The sequence below is a fragment of the Panthera uncia genome (genome assembly GCF_023721935.1).
Source record: "Panthera uncia isolate 11264 chromosome A1 unlocalized genomic scaffold, Puncia_PCG_1.0 HiC_scaffold_17, whole genome shotgun sequence".
Lineage (NCBI taxonomy): Eukaryota > Metazoa > Chordata > Mammalia > Carnivora > Felidae > Panthera > Panthera uncia.
The window spans coordinates 3,240,665-3,264,479 of NW_026057577.1; the positions used below are offsets into that span (position 1 = coordinate 3,240,665).

At 33.5% G+C, this 23,815-nt stretch overlaps 1 protein-coding gene across 1 annotated transcript; it reads left to right on the forward strand.

Moving 5' to 3' along the window:
• The first annotated feature begins 10,413 nt into the window (after positions 1-10,413).
• LOC125935089 (olfactory receptor 14A16-like) lies at positions 10,414-11,374 on the forward strand. Its single transcript, XM_049648796.1, is given in 2 exon segments — positions 10,414-10,587; positions 10,589-11,374. Coding segments are annotated over 2 exon segments (960 nt in total).
• The last annotated feature ends 12,441 nt before the right edge of the window (positions 11,375-23,815 follow it).

Here is a 23,815-nt window from a genome sequence, read left to right on the forward strand (position 1 = left end):
GCCTTGGGGTTTCTTTGCTGTTCTTCTTCTAGTTCCTTTAGGTGTGATGTTAGATTTTGTATTTAGGATTGTTCTTGTTTCTTGAGATAGGCCTGTATTTCAGTGTATCTTTCTCTTAGTACTGCATTTGCTGAATCCCAAAGGGTTTGTACTGTCATGTTTTCATTCTTACTTGTTTTCATATTTTATTTTATTTTATTTTTTAGTTGCCTGGTGAACCCATTCATTCTTTAGTAGAATGTTTTTCAACCCCCATTCCTTTGGACATTTTGTAAACTTTTTCCTCTGGTTGATTTTAAGATTTATAGCATTTTTTAATATGAAATTTATTGTCAAATTGGTTTTCCAGAGTGGCTACACCAATTTGCATTCCCACCAACTTGTAAGAGGGTTCCTGTTTCTCCACATCTTCTCCAGCATCTATAGTCTCCTGATTTGTTCATTTTAGCCACTTTGACCAGCGTGAAATGATATCTCAGTGTGGTTGTGATTTGTATTTCCCTGATGATGAGGGACTTTGAACATCTTTTCATGTGCCTGTTGACCCTCTGGATGTCTTCTTTAGACAAGTGTCTATTCATGTTTTGTGCCCATTTCTTCACTGGATTATTTGTTTTTGGGGTGTGGAGTTTGGTTAGTTGTTTATAGATTTCAGATACTAATCTTTTATCCGATATGTCATGTACAAATATCTTCTCCCATTCCATCAGTTGACTTTTAGTGTTATTGATTTTTTTTTTTTACTTTGAACTGCAGAAGCTTTTTATCTTGAAGAGGTCCCCATAGTTCGTTTTTGCTTTTAATTCCCTTGCCTTTCGAGATGTGTCAAATAAGGAATTGCTGTGGCTGAGGTCAGAAAGGTTTTTTCCTGCATTTTCCTCTAGGGTTTTGATGGTTTCCTGTCTCACATTCAGGTCCTTTACCCATTTTGAGTTTATTTTTGTGAATGGTGTAAGAAAGTGGTCTAGTTTCAATCTTCTTCATGTTGCTATTCAGTTCTCCCACCACCATTTGTTAAAGAGACTGTATTTTTTTTTCCATTGGATATTCTTTCCTGCTTTGTCAAAGATTAGTTGGTGATACTTTTGTGGGTCTAGTTCTGGAGTCACTATTCTATTCTATTGGTCTATGTGTCTGTTTTTATACCAATACCATGTTGTCTTGATGATTATGGCTTTGTAGTAGAGGTTGGGATTGTGATGCCTCCCGCTTTGGTCTAATTCTTCAATATTACTTTGGCGATTCGGAGTCTTTTGTGGTTCCATACAAATTTTAGGATTACTTGTTCTAGCTTTGAGAAGAAAGCTGGTGCAATTTTGTTTGGGATTGCATTGAATGTGTAGATTGCTTTGGGTAGTATTGTCATTTTAACAATATTTATTCTTCCAATCTATGAGCACAGAATGCTTTTTCCATTTCTTTGTATCTTCTTCAATTTCCTTCATAAGCTTTCTATAGTTTTCAGCATACAGATCTTTTACATCTTTGGTTAAGTTTACTCCTAGGTATTTTATGCTTCTTGGTGCAATTGTGAAAGGGATCAGTTTCTTTGTCTTTCTGTTGCTTCATTATTAGTGTATAAGAATGCAATTGATTTCTGTACATTAATTGTATATCCTGCGACTTTGCTGAATTAATGTATCAGTTTTAGCAGTCTTTTGGTGGAGTCTATCGGGCTTTCCATGTATAATCATGTCATCTGGAAAAAGTGAAAGGTTGACTTCATCTTTGCCAATTTTGATGCCTTTTATTTCATTTTGTTGTCTGATTGCTGATGGTAGAATTTCTAACACTATGTTAAACAACAGTGGTGAGAGAGTACATCCCTGTCGTTTTCCTGATCTCAGGGAAAAGCTCTCAGTTTTTCCCCATTGAGGATGATATTAGCTGTGGGCTCTTCATAAATGGTTTTTATGATGTTTAAGTATGTCCCTTCTATCCCAACTTTCTCGAGTGTTTTTATTAAGAAAGGATACTGAATTTTGCCAAATGCTTTTTCTGCATCGATTGACAGGATCACATGGTTCTTATCTTTCCTTTTATAATTGTGATGTATCACATTGATTGGTGAATGTTGAACCAGCCCTGCATCCCAGGAATGAATCCCACTTGATCATGGTGAATAATTCTTTTTGTATGCTGTTGAATTTGATTTTCTAGTATCTTGTTGAGAATTTTTGCACCCATATTCATCAGGGATATTGGCTTATAGTTCTTTTTTTATGCTGGGTCTCTGTCTGGTTTAGGAATCAAAGTAATGCTGGCTTCATAGAATGAGTCTGGATGTTTTCCTTCCCTTTCTATTTTTTTGAATATGTTGAGGATAGGTTTTATCTCTGCTTTAAACGTCTGGTAGAATTCCCCTGGGAACCCATCTGGTCCTGGACTCTTATTTGTTGGGAGATTTTTGATAACTGATTCAGTTCCATAGCTGGTTTTGAGTCTTTTCAAGTTTTCTATTTCTTCCTGTTTGAATTTTGGAAGTGTGTAGGTGTTTAGGAATTTATCCATTTCTTCCAGGTTGTCCAGTTTGTTGGCATATAATTTTTCATAGTATTCCCTGATAACTGCTTGTATCTCTGAGGGATTGGTTGTAATAATTCCATTTTCATTCATGATTTTATCTCTGTGGGTCCTCTCCGTTTTCTTTTTGAGAAGCCTGGCTAGAGGTTTGTCAATTTTGTTTATTTTTTCAAAAAAACAACTCTTGCTTTCATTGATGTGCTCTACAGTTTTTTAGATTCTATATTGTTTACTCTGCCCTGATCTTTTTTTATTTCTCTTCTTCTGCTGGGTTTAGGGTGTCTTTGCTGTTATGAATCTATTACCTATAGGTGTGCTATTAGATTTTTATATTTGGGATTTTTCTCGTTCCTTGAGATAGGCTTCGATTGCAATATATTTTCCTCTCAGTACTGCCTTCGCTGCATCCCAAAACTTTTGGATTGGTGTATTTTCATTTTCATTTTTTTCCATATTTTTTTTAAAATTTCTTCCCTAATTGCCTGGTTGACCCATTCATTTTTTAGTAGGGTGTTTTTTAACCTCCATGCTTTTGGAGGTTTTTCAGACTTCCTGTGGTTGATTTCAAGTTTCATAGCATTGTGGTCTGAAAGTGTGCATGGTATGATCTCATTCTTTTATACTTATGAGGAGCTGTTTTGAGACCCAGTATGTGATTTATCTTGGAGAATGTTCCATGTGCACTCAAGAAGAAAGTATATTCTGTTGCTTTGGGATGCAGAGTTCTAAATATATCTGTCAAGTCCATCTGATCCAATGTGTCATTCAGGACCCTTGTTTCCTTATTGATCCTGTGTCTCGATAATCTATCCACTGATGTAAGTAGGGTACTAAAGTCCCCTGCAATTACCACATTCTTATCAATAAGGTTGGTTATAGTTGTGATTAATTGTTTTATATATTTCGGGACTTCTGTATTCGGTGCATAGACATTTATAGTTGTTAGCTCTTCTTGATGGATAGACCCTGTAATTATTTTATAATGCCCTTCTTCATCTCTTGTTACAGCCTTTAAAGTCTAGTTTGTCTGATATAAGTATGGCTACTCCAGCTTTCTTTTGACTTCCATCAGCATGATAGTTCTCTATCCCCTCACTTTCAATCTGAAGGTGTCCTCATGTCTAAAATGAGTCTCTTGTAAACAGGAAATAGGTCTTGTTTTTTTTTTTTAATCTATTCTGATACCCTATGTTTTTTGATTAGTCCATTTTCATTCAGTGTTAGTATTGAAAGATATGGGTTTAGAGTGGTTGCGTAATCTGTAGTTTTCATGCTTGTAGTTATGTTTCTGGTACTCTGTGGTTCTTACAACAGTACACTCACAGAGTCCCCCTTAGGATCTCTTGTAGGGCTGGTTTAGTGGTGATGAATTCCTTCAGTTTTTGTTTGGGGAAACCTTTATCTTTTCTTCTATTTTGAATGACAGACTTTGTGGATAAAGGATTCTTGGCTGCATATTTTTTCTGTTCATCACATTGAAGACTTCCTGCCATTCTTTTTGGGACTTCCAAGTTTCAGTAGATAGGTCTGCTACTACTCTTATGTGTCTGCCTTTGTAAGTTAGAGTCTGTTTATCCCTAGCCGCTTTCAGAATTTTCTCTTTATCCTTGTATTTTGCCAGTTTCACTATGATATGTTGTGCAGATCAATTCAAGTTACGTCTGAAGGTAGTTTTCTGTGCATCTTGGATTTTAATGCCTGTTTCCTTTTCCAGATCAGGGAAGTTCTCAGCTATAATTTCTTCAAGTACACCTTCAGCCCCTTTGTCTCTCTCTTCTTCTGGAATTCCTATGATAAGAATATTGTTCATTTGATTGCATCACTTATTTCTCTAAATTTCCCCTCATACTCCTGGATATTTTTATCTCTCTTTTTCTCACCTTCCTCTTTTTTTATAATTTTATCTTCTAATTCACCTATTCTCTCCTCTGCCTCTTCAATCCATGCTATGGCCACCTCCATTTTATTTTGCATCTCATTTATAGCATTTTTAAGTTCCTCATGAATATTGTTTAGTCCTTTGATCTCTGTAACAATAGATTCTCTGCTGTCCTCTGTGCTTTTTTCAAGTCCAGCGATTTATCTTATGACTATTATTCTAAACTTTTGTTTTGTTATATTGCTTAAATCATTTTTAATTAATTCGTTAACTGTCGCTACTTCCTGGAATTTCTTTTGAGGAAAATTCTTCTGTTTCGTCATTTTGGGTAGTCCCTGTGGTAGCTCCAAATTGCAAGGCACTTCCCTGTGCTGTCCATAGAAACTTGTGTTGGTGGGCAGGGCAGTAGTCAGCCCCAATATATGCCCCCTGCTAGGGCTGGGGCCACAGTCAGACTGGTGTGTACCTTATCTTCCCCTCTCCCAGGGGCAGGCCTCTCTGTGGAGTGGTGTGGCTCCTGTTTTGGCTGCTTGCACACTGCCATGCTTGTGCTGCTGCTTTTATGGGATCTGGCCATGGGAGTATTTGACGGGGTCAATCAGCAAGGTGCACAGGGGCAGGAGGGGCAGGCTTAGCTAGCTTTGCCTTGCCTTCAGTCGTCCTCTGTGGGAGGGGCCTTGAAGCACCAGGAGGGAGGCAGGCCCAAGGGAGGGATGGATCCAGAGAAGCACAGTTTTGGGCCTTTGCATGGTACAATCAAGTTTGGTGACAGGAACTTTTTCACTTTGGATTTTGGCTGGGGGGTGGGAGAGGGAAATAGCTCTTGCCAGCACCTTTGTTACCCCACCGAGCTCTGTCCTACCATGGCTCAACTCTCCCTCCCGGCGTCCTCTCACCTTCCCTGCTCTCCAAGTGCAGAGCTCTGCACTTCTAATATTCCAGATGTTAAGTCCAGCTGGCTGTCACAATTTACACAGTCCGTCCCCTGTGCTTTTGCAAGCCAGACTTTGGGGGCTCATTGATCACTTAGTTCTCTTATTCTCCCCTTAGAGTCTAGAATTTTTTTATCTCTTTTTTCCTAAGCTTCATCTATTTCCATTTTACCTTCTATTTTACTTATTCTACCCTCTTACTTTTCTTTCCTTGCTTTCACTACTTCTAGTTTATTTTGAAGCTCATTTACAACATTTTTTAATTCATCATTACTATTTTTTTAGTTCCTTGATCTCTGCAGCTATAGATTCTCTACTGTCTTCTATGCTTTTCTTCAAGTCCAGTGATTAATCTTATGACTGCTATTCTAAATTCTTACTTAATTATATTGTTTATATTTTTAGGTTTCATTTCTTTAGCTTTTGTTTCTTTAGCTTTCATTTCTTCCTGGAATTTCTTTCAGGAGAATTCCTCCATTTCATCATTTTGGCTAGTTTTCTGTACCTTATGTGTTTTAAAAACTGCTATATGCCTTGCACCTGTGAGCTCTACTGTATTAAAGAGGGGTCAAACACTGTCTAGGGCCTGGCCCTTCAAGAGGTATTTTTTGGAATGTCTTACTTGCTCTCTATTGTTGTGACTTTGTTTTATATCCCTACTTGTAGTGATGTTTTGGAACCTCCAGCATGTGTGCTTTGATTCGGTCATTGAAGTCACCCTGGGAAGAAAAACAAATAAACAAACCAAGAACAAAAAAAGCAGAAACATCAGCTACAAGTAAACAACAGTGTGGGGTCAGTGCTGATGGAAGAGGCATTATCCCATACAATGAGAGAAATAACAGAGACAGAGAGAAATAAAACAAAAGAAAATTAAGCAGACAGAGCAACTATAAGGTTTAAGAGAGAGAGAGAGAGTGAGATAAAAATAAAGAATGAGGTATAAAACAAGTATAAAGAGAATAGAGTAAGGATGTCTGTTTAAGAAACCAACAATCAGAATAACCAGATTAGAAGAGGAAAGAAATATAAATATATATGTATATATAATTTGTATAATGTACAAATGTATAATGTATATAAAATGTATAATGTATATATATAAATATATATGTATATATATAATAATATATATATAATGTGTATATATATATATATATATGTATATATATATATATAAAATAAGAATTATCCAAGAATTAAATCAGGAAATGCAAAACTTCTGGATGCTTTGGAACTGGTGGCAGTGCTGGTCTTGAGGAGGGGCTGTCTGGTTCTTCAGTGCCAATCCAGCTCCAGTAGATATGCAATTTCCAGGCATAGAGGGGCCTGGTTTGGTGTAGGTGGGTCCCACCTCCACTGTGGGTCTGCTGTCTGTCCCCTGAAGCCCCACCTTCCTAGGGATGGTGAGAAAAATGGCAATATCCCAGTCTCTCTTCCATGGACTAGGTGTCCCAAACCATTCTAATTTGGCCATCCTCTCTCTACCACAGGCACAAATGAGGCTTTTTGCCACCTCCCCCCCCCACCCCCCCACCCCGGCACTGACTCCCATGGCTCCCTGGTGCTCAGCTGGGATTTAAACCCTGATATCTTAAGGGGCCCCACTCCATGTGCCCTGGTTCTGGGGAAATGCCGCTCGGCCCTGCCAGATATATAGTCTTTGGCTGGTGGGTGCAGGCACTCTTTGTCCTTTGAATTGTTATATACCTTATTCCCACAGCACTCCAGGGAAGGGATTACTTTCTCCAAGTGAGGACTGTGCCTCAGAACTAGTTACTGAGCTGGGGGCTGGCTATCCCCCTCCCCAGGTGCAGGAACAGGGCGGCTGGCCCCATTCTGGAGAAAGCCCTGCAGTTAGAGATTGAATCTTTCTGAATCCTGGTCTGTGGTTTTTCTCAATTTCAGATACAGTCCTATGATTCCTCAGCATTCTTTCTCTTCCCTTTGTCTCTCCACAGCAAGTAGCTGTCTTGATGGAGTCCCATAAATATAAAAGGTTTTACCCTTTTTCTTCTTTTGTTGTTGTTGTTAAATCTTGGTCTGGATTTGCATATGACTTATCTTCAAGTGAGCTGGTTTTATCTTGAATGATTCAAAGTACTTTATTTTAACCCAAAGTTCAACAACTGCTTATAATGTTCTTATACCTTTTCTAAATATTGTTAAATTATTTAATTGCATTTGCTAAGATTTTCTTTTTTACATCTCACAACATGTTTTACCATCGGGATCTGGAATTATTTAAACACAATAATATGTGTTTGCATTGCACTCAGTTTCATGAAATTTGTTTACATAACAGTCTATCAATTACTAAAACAAAATTATTAAACTTATTAATTCCAGCTAATGTATAAAAACGTATAAGTAAACTAATGCTTAGTTCATTAAATTACCTTTTGTCTGTCTCACTGTCTGTATGTGTAGGTTTTTTAAATGATATTTTACGATATTAATTGATATCACTCATTGAAACCATTTATTTGCTCTATAGAAGAAAATATGACTGGACAGTCCAACACGACAAATGAGAATATAACTGTGATTTCAAGAGGCTATTGAATAAAAATATATTTATAGTGTGAATGAGATAATGTAAACACACCAAGGAAAGTGTCAGGCTAATAGACACTTCTCTATAATGGCTCTGTGTGTGATTGGATATATATGCTTCTTCAGTGTCTTCTCACAAATTATGAAGACTCTTGATTGCATCACAGTATTTGAAGTTAATCATTAAAAAGGAAATTTTATCATGATACTTCATTTCCACATATCTTATTGTGCCAATGTGTGTCTCTTATGATTGTGAGAAACAGACTACATCAGTCCATTCCGACAAAAGTGGCAGCATTTCCCTTTGGAATACTCCAGAGTTCAAGCCATTGGGAGATGGACAGCAAATATAAAATCACCATTCTCATTGTGCTTAATCTTATTCACAACTGTATTTGTTAAAGCCAAGAGAGCAAGAAGTAAAGTGCCTTTTAGGAAAGAACTTTCTCAATATTTGAAAATCAGAGCTACTGTTGTTGACTTAGAATAATCAGGAATAGTTTCATCAACAACTATACACAAAGCCTGATGATTTCTTCCATCTTCTACAGAACGGATACTTTAGTGAGTTTTATTTTCTTTTATTCTGGTTATTGATTGTAATTTCAGTAAGAAAATAATAAACCTGTAAAAAGTTCCCTAAATTCTCTAGTGATACAAATTTCTTGGATTATTAAATGTTTATTTTAATATCTCTAGAACATAGGTTTTCTAAGTGCAGACCAAACTTGTTCTGAAATATGAGTTCACACAACAAAGACACTTTGGACTTCAAAACACTTATTTATGTAACTTCATTTTAATGCATAACAGGATGCTGATTTCACTGTAATCAATTAAAAACAATTAAAATACCAAGTAAATTTTTATTTTAGTCATAAACAGAGTAATAAAAGAATTAAGTCGTGAAATGATAGATAAAAAAATGATGACTAGGTTGGCAAAACATTACCTCTAAAATGTAGTTAAAATTATTGGGATTATAGGCTACAGTATCATCAATTAGCTTTCCTTACTTTTGATTTATGGAAACATTAGATTGCTTTAAATTATACATAATTATATATTATACAAGTATAGATTTGTAAAATAGTAGAGGTCAGTTGATTTCAGAAATTTACACTGAATCCGTTCACCCAACTTTTTGAAACAACTGCACTTTCTTCATCCATTTACACTATGTTCAAGTAATTGAATTCTTAATTGAATGAGTAAGAATTGGTAATTTTTGAGGCCGAAAGAGAAGTCACAGATATTGACACATAAGGGTTAAACTTATAAAACACATTGAAGTAAAATTAGATAGACAGTAAATGATAGATGATATAAATGATAGATTATATATATATAACATATATAATATAAATATATAAAATATAAATATAAAATAATAAATATGCTTATATGATATTATATCTATGTATATGTATATTATATCTATCTGTCTATATCATCTATCATTTATGCAATTTATCTCTACCCATTTCAAGTCTTTTCTGTTAAAATGTTGGCAGATTTTAAATCAAGTAGAAAAGTATACAGCATTTTCTAATTAATATAGGATTATTTGAAGTAAAATATTTGAAAAGAATTCATGTGTAAGCATCATGTCCATCAGAGAATTATAAAAAGGATATTATTAGTTAAAATACAGGGAAAGGATATACAGACTTGTAAATAGAAGTTTAACTTACTTTGTATTTGTAACTGTGTAGCAGTGTAATAAAGTAAGATTGGATAAACACATATATGTATATCTATTTGTATCTATCAATCTATCTAGGCATATGGATTTCACAAATGCATAAAATGACCTTAATTTGTGAAAACTAGATAACTAAAAAAAGTTTAAGTGTAACAAGGTATAATATATAGTAATCCAGATAGCTAAAATAAGAAATTCTGTATTATATTTAGTCACTTATAAACAGTAATCTAAAATATCAGAAGATAAAAGAAAGGATTAAAGTAATACAGAAAGAAACAAAGTTTAAAGTAGAAAGAGGAATGCCTGTTGTTTCATGAAGTTACTTTTAATACAAGTACAGGAACAGTTAATTAACAAATTATTAATTCATTGAATTAGATAGAGGATGTGGCATGGAATCATTGGATACTTCATATTTATTCCCCCACTTTCTTTCATGTGTAAATTAATAGTCTTCTCTATAAGCACAGGTTGCATTTTGTTAATATTCAGTTGATATTCTTCTCTATAAGCACAGGTTGCATTTTGTCTGATAATCAGTTTGTACATATGTTCTTATAACATTATAACAGACACTTAGAGAAACAAAAACTTGATGAAACGAAGTACATACAAAATGTGGATTTATTGATGAGGAAAATGCATTTTTTAAAATTATTTCTGACTTTTTCTCACACACACCGCATTTACTAATGTGATAAGAATTAACAGAGGGTTTTTTTTTTCTCTATTGAGGTGAAATAAATATACTTAGAATTCACGGCCGTTGTAACTATACCTTTTCTTTTTTAATGCAGAATGTTTCATCAAAAATGAACAATATTTCAGTGGTGACAGAATTTCTTATCTTGGGATTTTCAGGCCCATGGAGTCTTCAGCTCTTACAATGTGTGCTTTTTACAGTAATTTACCTGTTTGCCCTGATGGGGAATGGCCTCATTATTACCATAACATCCTTGGACCCATGCCTGCACACACCCATGTATTTTTTTTTTTAAGAATCTGTCTCTGTTAGATATCTGTCTCATTTCAGCTGTTGTGCCCAAAACTGTTGCCAATTCCTTGACCCGCAGCAATTCCATCTCATTTTTTGGCTGTGTCACCCAGGTCTTCCTGGTGCCTTTTTCAGCAGGGGCAGAGCTGTTCCTCCTTACACTGATGTCTGTTGACCGTTATGCTGCCATTTGCCATCTACTGCACTATGAAGCCATCATGAACAGGGGCACATGTGTGCAGACAGTGGCTCTGTCCTGGCTCACTAGTGGCTTTATATCTGTTATACATACAGCAGGAAACTTTTCCTTATCTTACTGTGGATTCAATGAAATTCAACAATTCTTTTGTGATATTCCCCAGTTGTTAGCTATTACTTGCTCAGAGAATATAACTGTAGAAATTGTACTCATTCTTGTTAATGCAGTCGTGGATGTCTTCTGCTTTATTTGCATCACAGTCTCCTACATCTACATCTTCTACACTGTCAGAAAGATACCATCCACGAAAAGGCAGTCAAAAACCTATTCCACTTGCCTTCGACATTTGGCAGTTGTTATACTTTTTCTCTCAACTGCTTTTATTGCTTACCTGAAACCTATTTTAGGGTGTACATCATTCACTGATCTTGTTCTATCTTCTTCCTATATTTTGTTACCCCCTTCCCTTAATCCTATCATCTACAGCCTAAGAAACAAGGCAATGAAGGCAGGTCTGGGAAAGCTGATCCCTAGAAGACTTTTGAGAAAGGAGAATGTCCTTAATTTTCTCCAAGAGTAGAGGTGTTTTCTTTTGAATATTTCTTGTAAATACAGGGTTAATCTAGCTAGTATGTTGCAAATTTGTACTTATCTCTGGAGTTACCTGGAACCATGGTGGTAATCCTTGACCAAATGGAGTTAAATATACTAACTAGTGTCAGTGAGGATGCATTCAGGTCTGACATAACTTTGGAACATTGCTAGAGAAAATGTAAACATTCTTAGTTTGTACCTGGTTTCTATTAGGCTGTTTTAATTTCTGTTTATTGAGTCAGATTATACATCTGGTTTTGGATACTTGACTGGAGAACCATAAAAGTTTTCTCCTTAAATGAGAGTGTGGATTCCCTGGTGTCCTGATTTATTATCCAGAGAGGAAGCATGTCTCACATGACTGAAAATGTTTCCCAGAAGCTGAGCCTCATTCTTCTGAATGTCCCTAATATTGCATTATACTTCTTTGCTTTTGCTACACTATACCATTTGCTGTAACAAATCTTTCCTGAATACAGATTGATACATTATTGTAATTCTTTGTTATTATATAAATCTACAAAACCAGAACAGAGGTAAATAAAACATTTACTTTTACTTCACAAGTATATTTGTAAATATAAGTGAAGAATAAAATGGGAGCCCAGTTTTGCCTGGGAGATTTGTTTCTTCATAGATAACAGTTCTACACCCACATAAAGTTTTGCATTTACTATATTCCTGCATTTATATCAGTTCAATATTTTTGGGTGGTATAAAATATGGAAAGGTAAGAATTTATGTATACTTTAAATTGTAATTGTGTTAATAGTTTCTGTATTTATTTTCCAAATTCCACTTTACACTTTAGTTCTTACCCAATATTATGAAAATGTTCTTAATTCTGTATTATACCTGATGAGTACCAAAAAATAAATTATATGAGATTCATTGATGTGTTTATTAGCATTCCTTTTGGCAATGTCCATTCATTATTTGTCCCAGTGATTGCATGAAGAAAGAACTGATACAAAACAAATTCAGTCAAATTTTCCAGATGAGTCTGCTGATTGAAATATAATTAATATAATATAATATAATATAATATAATATAATATAAATAATTTTCTATACATTTATAGCTCATAAACTTAACTAAATATCAATGTGCAGTGAATAAATCTTTTCATAGAAAGAGACATTAGAACACACTGAAAAGAAAGAAGGCTGATGATATGTGTTCTGTTTGTTTTAGCTTTTATTATTTTCAAAAATCTTTACCTGTTGAAATAATTGACTTAGTTTTCAATGATGAAGAGTATTACATTTTGCACTACTTTTATCATTCACACATTTATAATAAAAAAAACTAATATACAACACCGTATTTTAAAAATGTACTAGAGTTAATAAATTCATTATTTTATGAATAATTTATTTTGAAAATTCATTATAGTTCTCTATATTTTTAAAGTAATTACATTCACACATATGTTTATGTTCTTTGAAATTATATTTTAAGATGACTGAATATAATTTTGTTTATATATTGTATTAACTCTTTTTTTTTCTTTTTAACACTTAGATCTTTTTTGATACTGTATTATAATGGAAAGTAATAGACATTTATGTAATTTTTCTTTGTCTGTTGATTCCCCATTTTGGTATCTCTTTAGAGATGCAACAAACTCTGATTTAAGTCAGTATTCAGAGAATATTGTCTACTTTTAATTAATTGTAATTCTAATAGGTATCAGCTTTATCTCTGTTTCCAAGGCTAATATCTTCATGTTTCTATGTTACTGATATCCCTTAGCACTTGTGTGAACAATGACTATGAACTAGCTTAGGATGCCACATTATTTAATCAGTACAAGAGCTACAGTTACATAAATAAGGCATGTACTATGATTTGTAGTTAGAATCTGAATAATCACATTCTAATGCAGATAAGTATTATAGATGTTATTTGAATTAGACCATCTTATAGGAACTAAATATGGGAATCTAGCACTTATTTAAAATAAAACATACATTTATTGTAAGGTATAAACCAATATGTGTGAGAGTCCTTAACTGTGTGATAAGAATAACCAAGAAAAAAAAAAAAGGACTAGAATTGTTTAGAGCAAAAAAGATAAAAAACTACTTTATAATGGTAAAAACAAAATAATAGATATTAGCTTATATCATAAATCTAATATTTCCAGAAATATTTGGTGAATAGCATTTATAACACTATTCTATGCTCTATGTATGCATTTATTTTCATTTATTTAATTACATGAAGAGCATGGGAAGCTAAGAAAAATGTCCTGGTGGAACACTTAATTTCATCACAATAAGTCATACACTAAATATTTACTTTTGCATACAGACATTTTAAAGGAAGAACAGTTTGGGGCACCTGGGTGGCTCATTTGGTTGAGCCTCTGACTTCGGCTCAGGTCATGATCTCATAGTTCATGAGTTCGAGCCCCGTGTCGGGCTCTGTGCTGACAGCTCAGAGCCTGGAGCCTGCTTCGGATTCTGTGTCTGTCTCTCTCTCTCTGACCCTCCCCCGTTCATGCTCTGTCTCTGTCTCAAAAATAAATAAACATTTAAATAAAATAAAGGAAGAACAGTTTGAATTTATAACAAAATCATATAATTTAACATAGAGTTTATACAGCCTAAGAAAAGTAAATATTTTAAAGAAGAAATTGAAATATGGGAAAAACAAATAATCTTCACTCTCTATTATTTTCTTCCTTACCTCAGTTGAAATAAGTATCAAATTGTATCACAAGCATACACAAACAGAAGCTCTGTGATTCCTCACTGTGCTGAGACATTTGCTTTCTATTCTATTCAAATATGTGCAAATGTAATGCCAAAATATTACATAATAACAATTTAGGTTCAATATACAATACAATATTGATTTGTTCTCAAATGACCAAAAGTCCACACCACAATGGTTATTATCAACTCTCACATTGTCTTCAGCCCAATACTGATTTTGATATGGATAAAATGTATATTTGGAGACCATCTATGAATGATTAGAATAGATTATAAAATCTTGATCTTTTGAATTTGTTGTGTAAATGTTTTTAATGATTGTTTTCTCTTACGAATCACTTTATTTTCTTTATTGACTTTTTTAATCTTTATTTTTGAGATAGAGTGAGAGACAGAGTGTGAGCAGGGGAGGGGCAGAGAGAGAGAGGAGACACAGAATCTGAAGCAGGGTCCAGGCTCTGAGCTCTCAGCACAGAGCCCGACATCGGGCTTGAACTCACAAACCGTGAGATCATGACACGAGACAAAGTTGGACACATAACCGATTGAGACACCCAGATGCCCCTCACTTATTTTTTAATATTAATTGTAATACTATTACATTCTCATTCCAAAAGAGTTATGGAATATAATAAGAATTCAATGATGTATTATAAAATAAATTACATCATTTTAATATTTTTTTAAGTTTATTTATTTATTTTGAGAGAGTGATAAAGTGAGAGCAGGGGAGGAGCAAAGAGAGAGGAGAGAGTGAATCCCAGGCTGACTCTGCACTGTTAGTTCAGAGACTGATATTGGGCTCAAACTCACAAACCACAAGATCATGGCCCAAGCTGAAATCAAGAGTAGGATGCCCAACTGACTGAGCCACCCAGGCACCCATAGACCATTTTAAACATATTTTAAATCTATCTGTTGCCAATATGTTTTCCAAAATTGACTGTAGAATGCAATTTAAAATATTTTAACTAAGTTAATGAAACATTCAATGATGGCTAATGTATGCTTTTACATTTTTAAACACAATTACAGTGATTAGGTTGATTTCTTACTCTATTTTATTTTTAATTACTAAATTAACTTATATTAATGGACCATTAACAATTTACTTTTAATACACAAATCCATATTAAAGAACATCACATAATACTTTCTTATATATTTTTAAGTTTGTTTAAAAAATTCTCATTGTATAAAAATTATATACATTCCAATAGTTAACTCAGAAGATAAATAAATGTGTACCATATTTTAGTTTTTTTTAATGTTTTATTTTATTTTCTTAAGAGACAAAGAGGACAGAGTATGAGCAGGGAAGGGGCAGAGAGAGAGGGAGACACAGAATCCAAAGCAGGTTCCAGTCTCTGAGCTGTCAGCACAGAGCTGGATGTGGGGCTCAAACCCACGAGTCATGAGAGCATGACCTGAGCTGAAGTCTGATGCTAAACCGACTGAGCCACCCAGGTGCCCCAAATATGTGCCATATTTAAAATCTAGAGAGAATCAAAGAGACTTAAAAATGAAGTGTGGGAAATAATTATTGACCATAAAGTTTTGAAAAATAGTTGTATGCACTACTTGCATAAATAGAAGATAATTATTTAAAATAAAAAGTCAATGAAAGCTTAAAAATTAAAATTAGTGATAAACTCAAATATGAAAAATTGCCATGAATATTTTGTAGAGGAAAGGAAACAAAAATTCACAAACACGTATGTACACAATCACACAGACACAAACATGATACATATAAACAAAAAGTGAGAATAAACTGGAAAATACTGCATTGTATACTTAATATTTGCTGAGGGTGAATCTTAAGTATTGTTACCACATCCCCAAAAATGATAACTATGAGAAGTGACAGAAATGTTAATTAGTTTCATTTTTGTAATCATTTCACAATATACGTGCATATAGAAATATCATGTTCTACACTCTAAATATACACAAGTATCATACTTCAATAAAGTTTGAGGGAAAAGAAGATGTTGATTAAAAGCAATCTGTGATCATCTATTGGACCTTAGAATAACATATACTTAAGTAAAGACACAGATACATATATAGTATAGCTGTATAGACAGATGATAATGATGTATTAATATATACAAAAAGGATTGCGTGGACATTTGACATGGAGTTTTAATAGTAGAATTGAGTCCACAGTATATATCTTTTTCATTATTATGAAATTTTGTTTTAGGCAGATCTAGGCTATATATATATATTTTAATGTTTATTTTATATGTCAAAATATAAATTATAATATTTTATATGTTGTTTATATTTTAATGTTAAAATATACATATACATATATATATTTTAATGTTCATTTTTAATAAAAATTTTTAAATTGGTTTTATTATTTATTTTGAGAGAGAGATACAGAGCGTGAGCAGGGGAGGGTCAGTGAGAGAAGGAGACACAGAATATGAAGCAGGCTCCAGACTCTGAGCTGTCACCAGAGAGCCCAATGAAAGCCTCCAACCCATGAACTACGAGATCATCATCTGAGCTGATGTCGGACGCCTAACTGACTAAGCCCCCCAGGTGCCCAGATCTAGGTTATATTTTAAATTTTGTTTAATTTGGTTTATCAATCAGAAGTGTTACTTGATACAATATAAGCTTTATACCATTTTATATTTTTTGCTTTTTATTTGTCTCTATGATATTTATGTCTTTCCTCAAAAAAAGTTTTTCTTTCTCAGATTTTCCAAGAGTTAAGTATGATTGACAAATATAAATGGTACATATTTAAGATATACTACTGTAAAAACACTCCAATCAGTCTTAAGGGTTAAATTGTTTCAAAGGTATACACTACTTGCTTGTTGATCTAAGTCCCTTGATCTGTGGAACAATTAACTTACTTTATTTGAAATTTGCAAACTGCTGCTTTTGAGGAGTGAAGGACCAAACTTTCTGTGAGGAAAAGACCAGACTACATTCACAAATAACTGGTTAAACTCCATCTGTAGACCTTGCATACTTTTACAGAAAGAACAGAGCATTCCTGCACGTCACAATACAGGAACCAAAACCCCATGCAACAATCCTTCAGCACTCATAAGACATCTGTAGCTGCCACCATTGAGATTGCACATAATCAAGAAGTATTCCAGACTACTTCAGGCTCTTTATTGATCAACTACTCTAAACCCTTTTAAAAACTTACTTTGTTTTCATATGATATTTACTCCCATATGAAAATAACGCAAAGACTGCTTTATTACTTGTTCACTACGTAAGGGAACATACTCATTAACTATTTCTAATTAGTAATGGTAATCATGTGCTCATATAGTTTATTCATTTGCCTGTGGTGTGATAACTTTTGTGGTTAAATTGAATGTACTTTTATAAAGTTGCAGATAATAGCATTTATTACATCTGAATTTTTTCCATCATTAATTGTCCCTTTAATTACATTTTTTACTTACACATTTTTTATTTTATTTTATTTTATTTTTTTATTATTTTAATTTATTTTGCTTTGTTCGATTTTATTTTTGATGCTGATGGCATTATTCTTACATGGTGATTTAGCTTATTCTTTTAATACTTTCACTGAGATACATTTACATATAGAATCATATAAATTTAATATTTGCATTGTAATGACTTGATACACATATATCCAAAATGAGTACCACAAGGAGGTTAGTTAACATGTCCATCATCTCACATAATTACACTTTTTTTGTGACTAAAATATTTAAGAGCTAATTTCTTAGAACTTTCAAATATAAAATACAATATTGTGAACCAAGTCACAATACTGTACATTTCAGAATTTATTCATCTTATAACTTGAATCAATACCCTTTGACTAGCATCTCCCAATTTCCCTGTCCTTTAGCCTTTGGTAGCCACCATTCTATTCTTTGTTTTAATGACCTCAGCTCTTATAGATTCCACCTATAAGTGAGAATGCACCCAAGGTCTATCCATGTTATTGCAAATGGCAGAATTTCTGTGCTATTAATAGCTGAATACTATTACACATTTTATATTATATACTATTTATATAATTATAACACTTTAAGTATTTACAATATTTATATATGTAAAAATAGTAACATCTAATATTTAATTTCTGATTTTATTGATGTGTGTTGTCTATCTTTTTTCTTGCTGAGTCTTGTTAAAGGTTTGTTTATTTTGTTTATTTTAAAAAAACAGTTACTTTCATTTCCTTTTGTATTGTCTTTTGGAGACTGTATTTCATTTATTCTCATTGTGATCTCTTCTTTTTTTTATCTGCTAATTTTAGGCTTTGCATTTTTTCTAGTTCCTTTAGGTGTGAAGTTGTTTACTTGAGATCTTTCGTATTTCTAAATGTAGGAGTTTATTGTTATGATCTTTCCTCTTAGAGCTGCTATACTTGCATCCTATATTTTTTCGTATACTGTATTTCTATTTTTATTTTTCATGATATATTTTTTAAATTTTTCTTTTGATTCCTCTTTTGACCCATTGGTTTTAATCACATGTTCTTTAATTTCCCCTTATTGTGAATTTTCTAGTTTTCTTCATGGAATTGATGCCTGGTTTTACATGATTGTGGGTATAAAATATGTTTGGTATCATTCCAATATTTTTTGTATTTATAAGGACTTGTGTTATGATCTAACATATCTATCCTGGGTAATGTTCCATGTGTGCGTCAGAAGAACATGTGTTCTGCTGCTTTTAGTTGAAATATCATTTGGGGTGCCTGGGTGGCTCAGTCAGGTAAGCGTCTGACTTCACCTCAGGTAATGTTCTCAGGGTTCATGGGTTCAAACCCTCCGTTGGGCTCTGTGTTGACAGCTCAGAGCGTGAAGCCTGCTTCAGATTCTGTGTCTCCCTCTCTCTCTGACCTTTCACTGCTCTCTCTGTCTCTTTCTCTGTTTCAAAAATAAATGTTAAAAAAAAAAAGGAAATATCTTTTAAGTCCATTAAATGTAATTTGTTAAGCAAATGTTTTCTTATTGTTTTCCTATGTGGATGACCTATCTATTGCCAAAAGTGAGGTATTAAAGTTCACTAGTATTAATGTATTCCTTTCTATTTTTCCAATAAGGTCTGTAAATATTTGCTTTATATATTTAGGTGCTCCTATGTTGAGCACATAAATACTTACAAATGTTATATCCTTTATTGGTTTGACCTCCTTATTCTTATATAATTATGTTCTTTGTCTCTCAGTACAGTCTTTGTCTAAAATAAGCATAGATACACAGCTTTATTTCGTTTTCCATTAGCAGGGATTATCTTTCCTTTTTTTTTTTTTTTTTTTTTTTTTTTACTTTTAGTGTTTATATGCTCTGAAAGCTGAAGCTAGGGCTGTAGAAGGTAGTGTATATTTTGTTCCTATAATTTTACCCATTTTGCCACTCGGTATCTTTTGATTGGAGAATTTAGTCTATTTACATTTAAAATATTTATTCATAGGTATTTTCTTATTTCTGTTTTATTATTTTTTCTTGCCAATTGTAATTCCATTGTTTTTATTTATTTTACTTTTTTTGACTTCATAATTTTTTGAGTGATATTGTTAGATTCCTTTCTCTTAATTTTTTGTGTACCCACTACAGATAATTTTGCTTTTGGTTACCATGAGTGTACATAAAACATTTATTTACAACAATCTATTTCAAGTTCATAGCACCTTAATTTAAATACATTTTAGGGGCGCCTGGGTGGCTCAGTCGGTTAAGCGTCCAACTTCGGCTCAGGTCATGATCTCACGGTCTGTGAGTTCGAGCCCCGTGTCAGGCTCTGTGCTGACAGCTCAGAGCCTGGAGCCTGTTTCAGATTCTGTGTCTCCCTCTCTCTATGCCCCTCCCCTGTTCACACTCTGTCTCTCTCTGTCTCAAAAATAAATAAACGTTAAAAAAAAATTTAAATACATTTTAAACTCCACACTTATACCTTCCCCATACATTTTGTATTTTTGATGTCACTATTTATGTTTTTCATCTGGTATATCCATTAATCTATTACTGTTGTTATAGTAATTTTTATTATTTCGTTTTATAAGCCTCCTACTAACTTTACAACTATTTAACCCACTACTTTTACAACATTGGGCTATTCTGAATTTTACTAGATATTTGCTTTCACTAGTGAGATTTATATGTTTATATGATTTCTATGGCCCAAAATAGCATGCTTTCATTTTTGCTTAACAAAGTCCATTTAACTTTGCTTGTAAGGATTGTTCAGAGGTGGTGAAATCCCGAAGCTTTTGCTTCTCTGGAAAATGATCTATTCTTCAATTCTGAATAAAGATTTTATCAGGCAGAGTATTTTTGCTTAGAAGTTTTTATTTTTCAACACCTGAATATATTGTGTCACTCTCTCTGGCCTGTGAAATTTCTGCTGAAAAAATCTGCTGATTGTCTTATTGTGGTTCCCTTATAAATAGCAAGTTGTTTCTCTTAGATCTTCTAAGATTTTATCGTTGTCTATATGGTTTTTTTTTTAATTTTTTTAACATTTATTTATTTTTGAGATAGAGAGAGAGACAGAGCATGAACGGGGGAGGAGCAGAGAGAGAGGGAGACACAGAATCAGAAGCAGGCTCCAGGCTCTGAGCCATCAGCCCAGAGCCTGACGCGGGGCTCGAATTCATGGACCACGAGATCGTGAGATCGTGACCTGAGCTGAAGTTGGACGCTCAACCGACTGAGCCACCCAGGCGCCCCATGTTTTGATACTTTAATCATAATTTGTCTTGCTGTGAGTCTCTTTGATTTCTTGTACAGTAAAACCTTGGCTTGTGAGCATAGTTCATTTCTGAAACATGCTTGTAATCCAAAGCAATTTGTCTTGAAGAGAATTTCACCATAAGAAATAATGGAAACTCAGATGATATATTCCACAATCCAAAAATATTCACATAAAAATTATTATAACACTGTAATATAATACAAAATAACAAAGAAAATACAAAATATAAAGAAAAATAAACAAATTAACCTGCACTTACCTTTGAAAACCTTCATGGTTGGAATGAGGCAGACGAGAGAAAGGAGGGTTACTGTGTAGGACAACTTTCACTATTACTAACTGAATCATTGCTATCTATTGGCTCTCTGGATTTATTTTTCATACAAATTTAACCTGGAACTTATCTAATGACACTTGTTTTTGCCTCCTTTTAAGTATTCCACAGAAGTGTGACATTGCATTGTCATTGAAACAGATTCATCACTCTCACTGTTACGGCCTTATTTGGGTGGTGCTTTTCTACAAAAGTTTGCAGTTTCCCACATTGTACATATCTCCTTTATATCATTTGACTCCTTTTGCTGCATCTAGCCCCTTATTTCTTCTTTCTTCTTTAATATTGTACAAATGATCAATGTAGCCTTCTTATAAATTCTTGCAATTTTGGACATTGCCTACCTCATCCATACTTCTCAGTGATTTCCTTCTTAACTTCCACCATAATCATCTCTTTATTATTGCTTTTCTTTTCCACCTTTTCCTGAATGGGATCATTATATATGCTTCCATGGATGTTGACCAGACTACTGTATTAATAAACTCATATCATATACTGTATTTACTATAATTGGAAATAAGGCAGCAGAAGAAAGGGTCAATATCTTTAGGCAGCCTGATCTAGAATAAAGCAAAGTATTCCTAAACTTATTCCTGTATTAAAAAGCAAAGAACTGTCCATTGGTGATTTGAAGCGACAAAAAATACACTAGTGCTAATTGTGGGCCCCTTCCAACATTCTGAAAACCACTGATTCCTGCCAAACACTGTGGCCTGTGACAAAGCATCTTAGTATGAGAGATGGTCACCCACAATGTCAGAGAGAGAGAGAGAGAGAGAGAGAGAGAGAGAGAAAGCCATTAGCTCAGTAGTGATCATGTGATGTTTGGTGTTATGTACTACTCGTATTGTAAGACATCACTTGTTTATCAAGTTAAAATTTATTAGAAATATTTGCATATCTTGCAGGACTCTCACAGAACAAGTTACTAGCAATCCAAGGTTTTACTGTGTATATAACTAGAAAGTGAAAATCAAAATTCATAAGACAACTACAAAAGTGACATAACAATATATTTGAAAATGTAAAATATAGTCTTTTGCAAAAAAACAATTTGTATTCAACTCAATAAGGAAAAAAAGTAGGAATAAACCATAGTAATTAAAGAGATTAATTGATAATGGAAACTATCCCAAGTGTGAATCAGTAGCCGAGTAAGTTGACAGAAACTTTTATTAAATTACTGAGAAGGATGGGGCACCTGGGTGGCTTGGTCCCTTAAGTGTCTGACTCTTGATTTTGACTCACATCAGGGTCCCATGGTTTGTGAGTTCGAGCTCTGCACTGGGCTGCGTTCTGACAGTTCAGCGCCTGCTTGAAATCCTCTCTCTCTCTCTCTCTCTCTTTCTCTCTCTCTGCCCTTCCCTAGCTTGTGTCTGTTTTCTCTCTCTCTCTCTCTGTCTCAAAATAAGTAAATACACAAAAAAAAAATACTAAGAAGGATGATAGGATTTATGATCCAGAAAAATATATTTTGAATTTAACTTCCAGTCCCTTTATGCATTTTACACCAAAATCAGAAAATAAACTCCGCATAAAATGTCGATTTTTAGATTGTAGCATAATTATGAAAATATACAGCAATCAAAATTAAAACTATGGCTTTTAAACTTCTCAATGATATTCAAAGTGTGGGAAACATTAAGTAATCTCTTAGAACTTTGATTCCATAGTAAGTGGTGATATTTTGATAATGGCTTTTCTCTCATATTTTGTAAACTTTTAACTAGGTCTGTGTACCATTACTCATATTAATATATAAGCAATAAGAAATGCAATGATCTTGAGTCCTGGAGGTACCTAAGCCTCTGGATAAGCCAGTACCAAATCTATCACATGAATATATAAAATGTTTATTGTGCAAACATCTAAAAAGTTATTTTAATGCATAATGTTAAAGCATAAAAGTTATCAGAAGAATGAATCCTAGGTGATTGTTTAAAACTGCAAATAAGAGTCTTCCTTCTATTTATTCTCTACCTGAATATTACAATGCAATAATGTATGAAGACAGATAAATTTACCTCTCAAATGTGGATACATAAAGTGACCGTTGATTATTTTCATTTGCAAGCATTTTTACAAATTAGTTTATATTAATTATCTCATAGTACAAATGCAAGGAGAAAAATTTTCCAGTTAAATATTATTATTTGTTTATTTGTTTATATAATTAATTAATTAATTTTTTATACTTCATGTTTTCATTTAAATTCCATTTAGGTAACATACAATGTAATAACAGTTTAAGGTACAGAATTTAGTGATTCATCACCTACATACAACGCCCTGTGCTCGTCACAAGTGCCCTCTTCAATAACCATCACTCATTTAACTCATCCACCCCATGACCCCTCCAATTCTTTATTTTTTGTATATTGTTAAGAGTCTGCTTTGTGGTTTGACTCTTTTTTTTCTAAATTTTTTCTTATGTTCATCTATTTTGTTTCTTAAATTCCACACATAAGTGAAATGATGTGGCATTTGTCTTTCTTTGAGTGACTTATTTTGTTTAGCATAATACACTCTAGCTCCAACCATGTCCTTGCAAATGGAAAGAATTCATTTTTATAACTGAGTAATAATCCAGTATATAAAAACTAAAGGAGTTCATGACCACTAAACCATCACTGAAAGAGG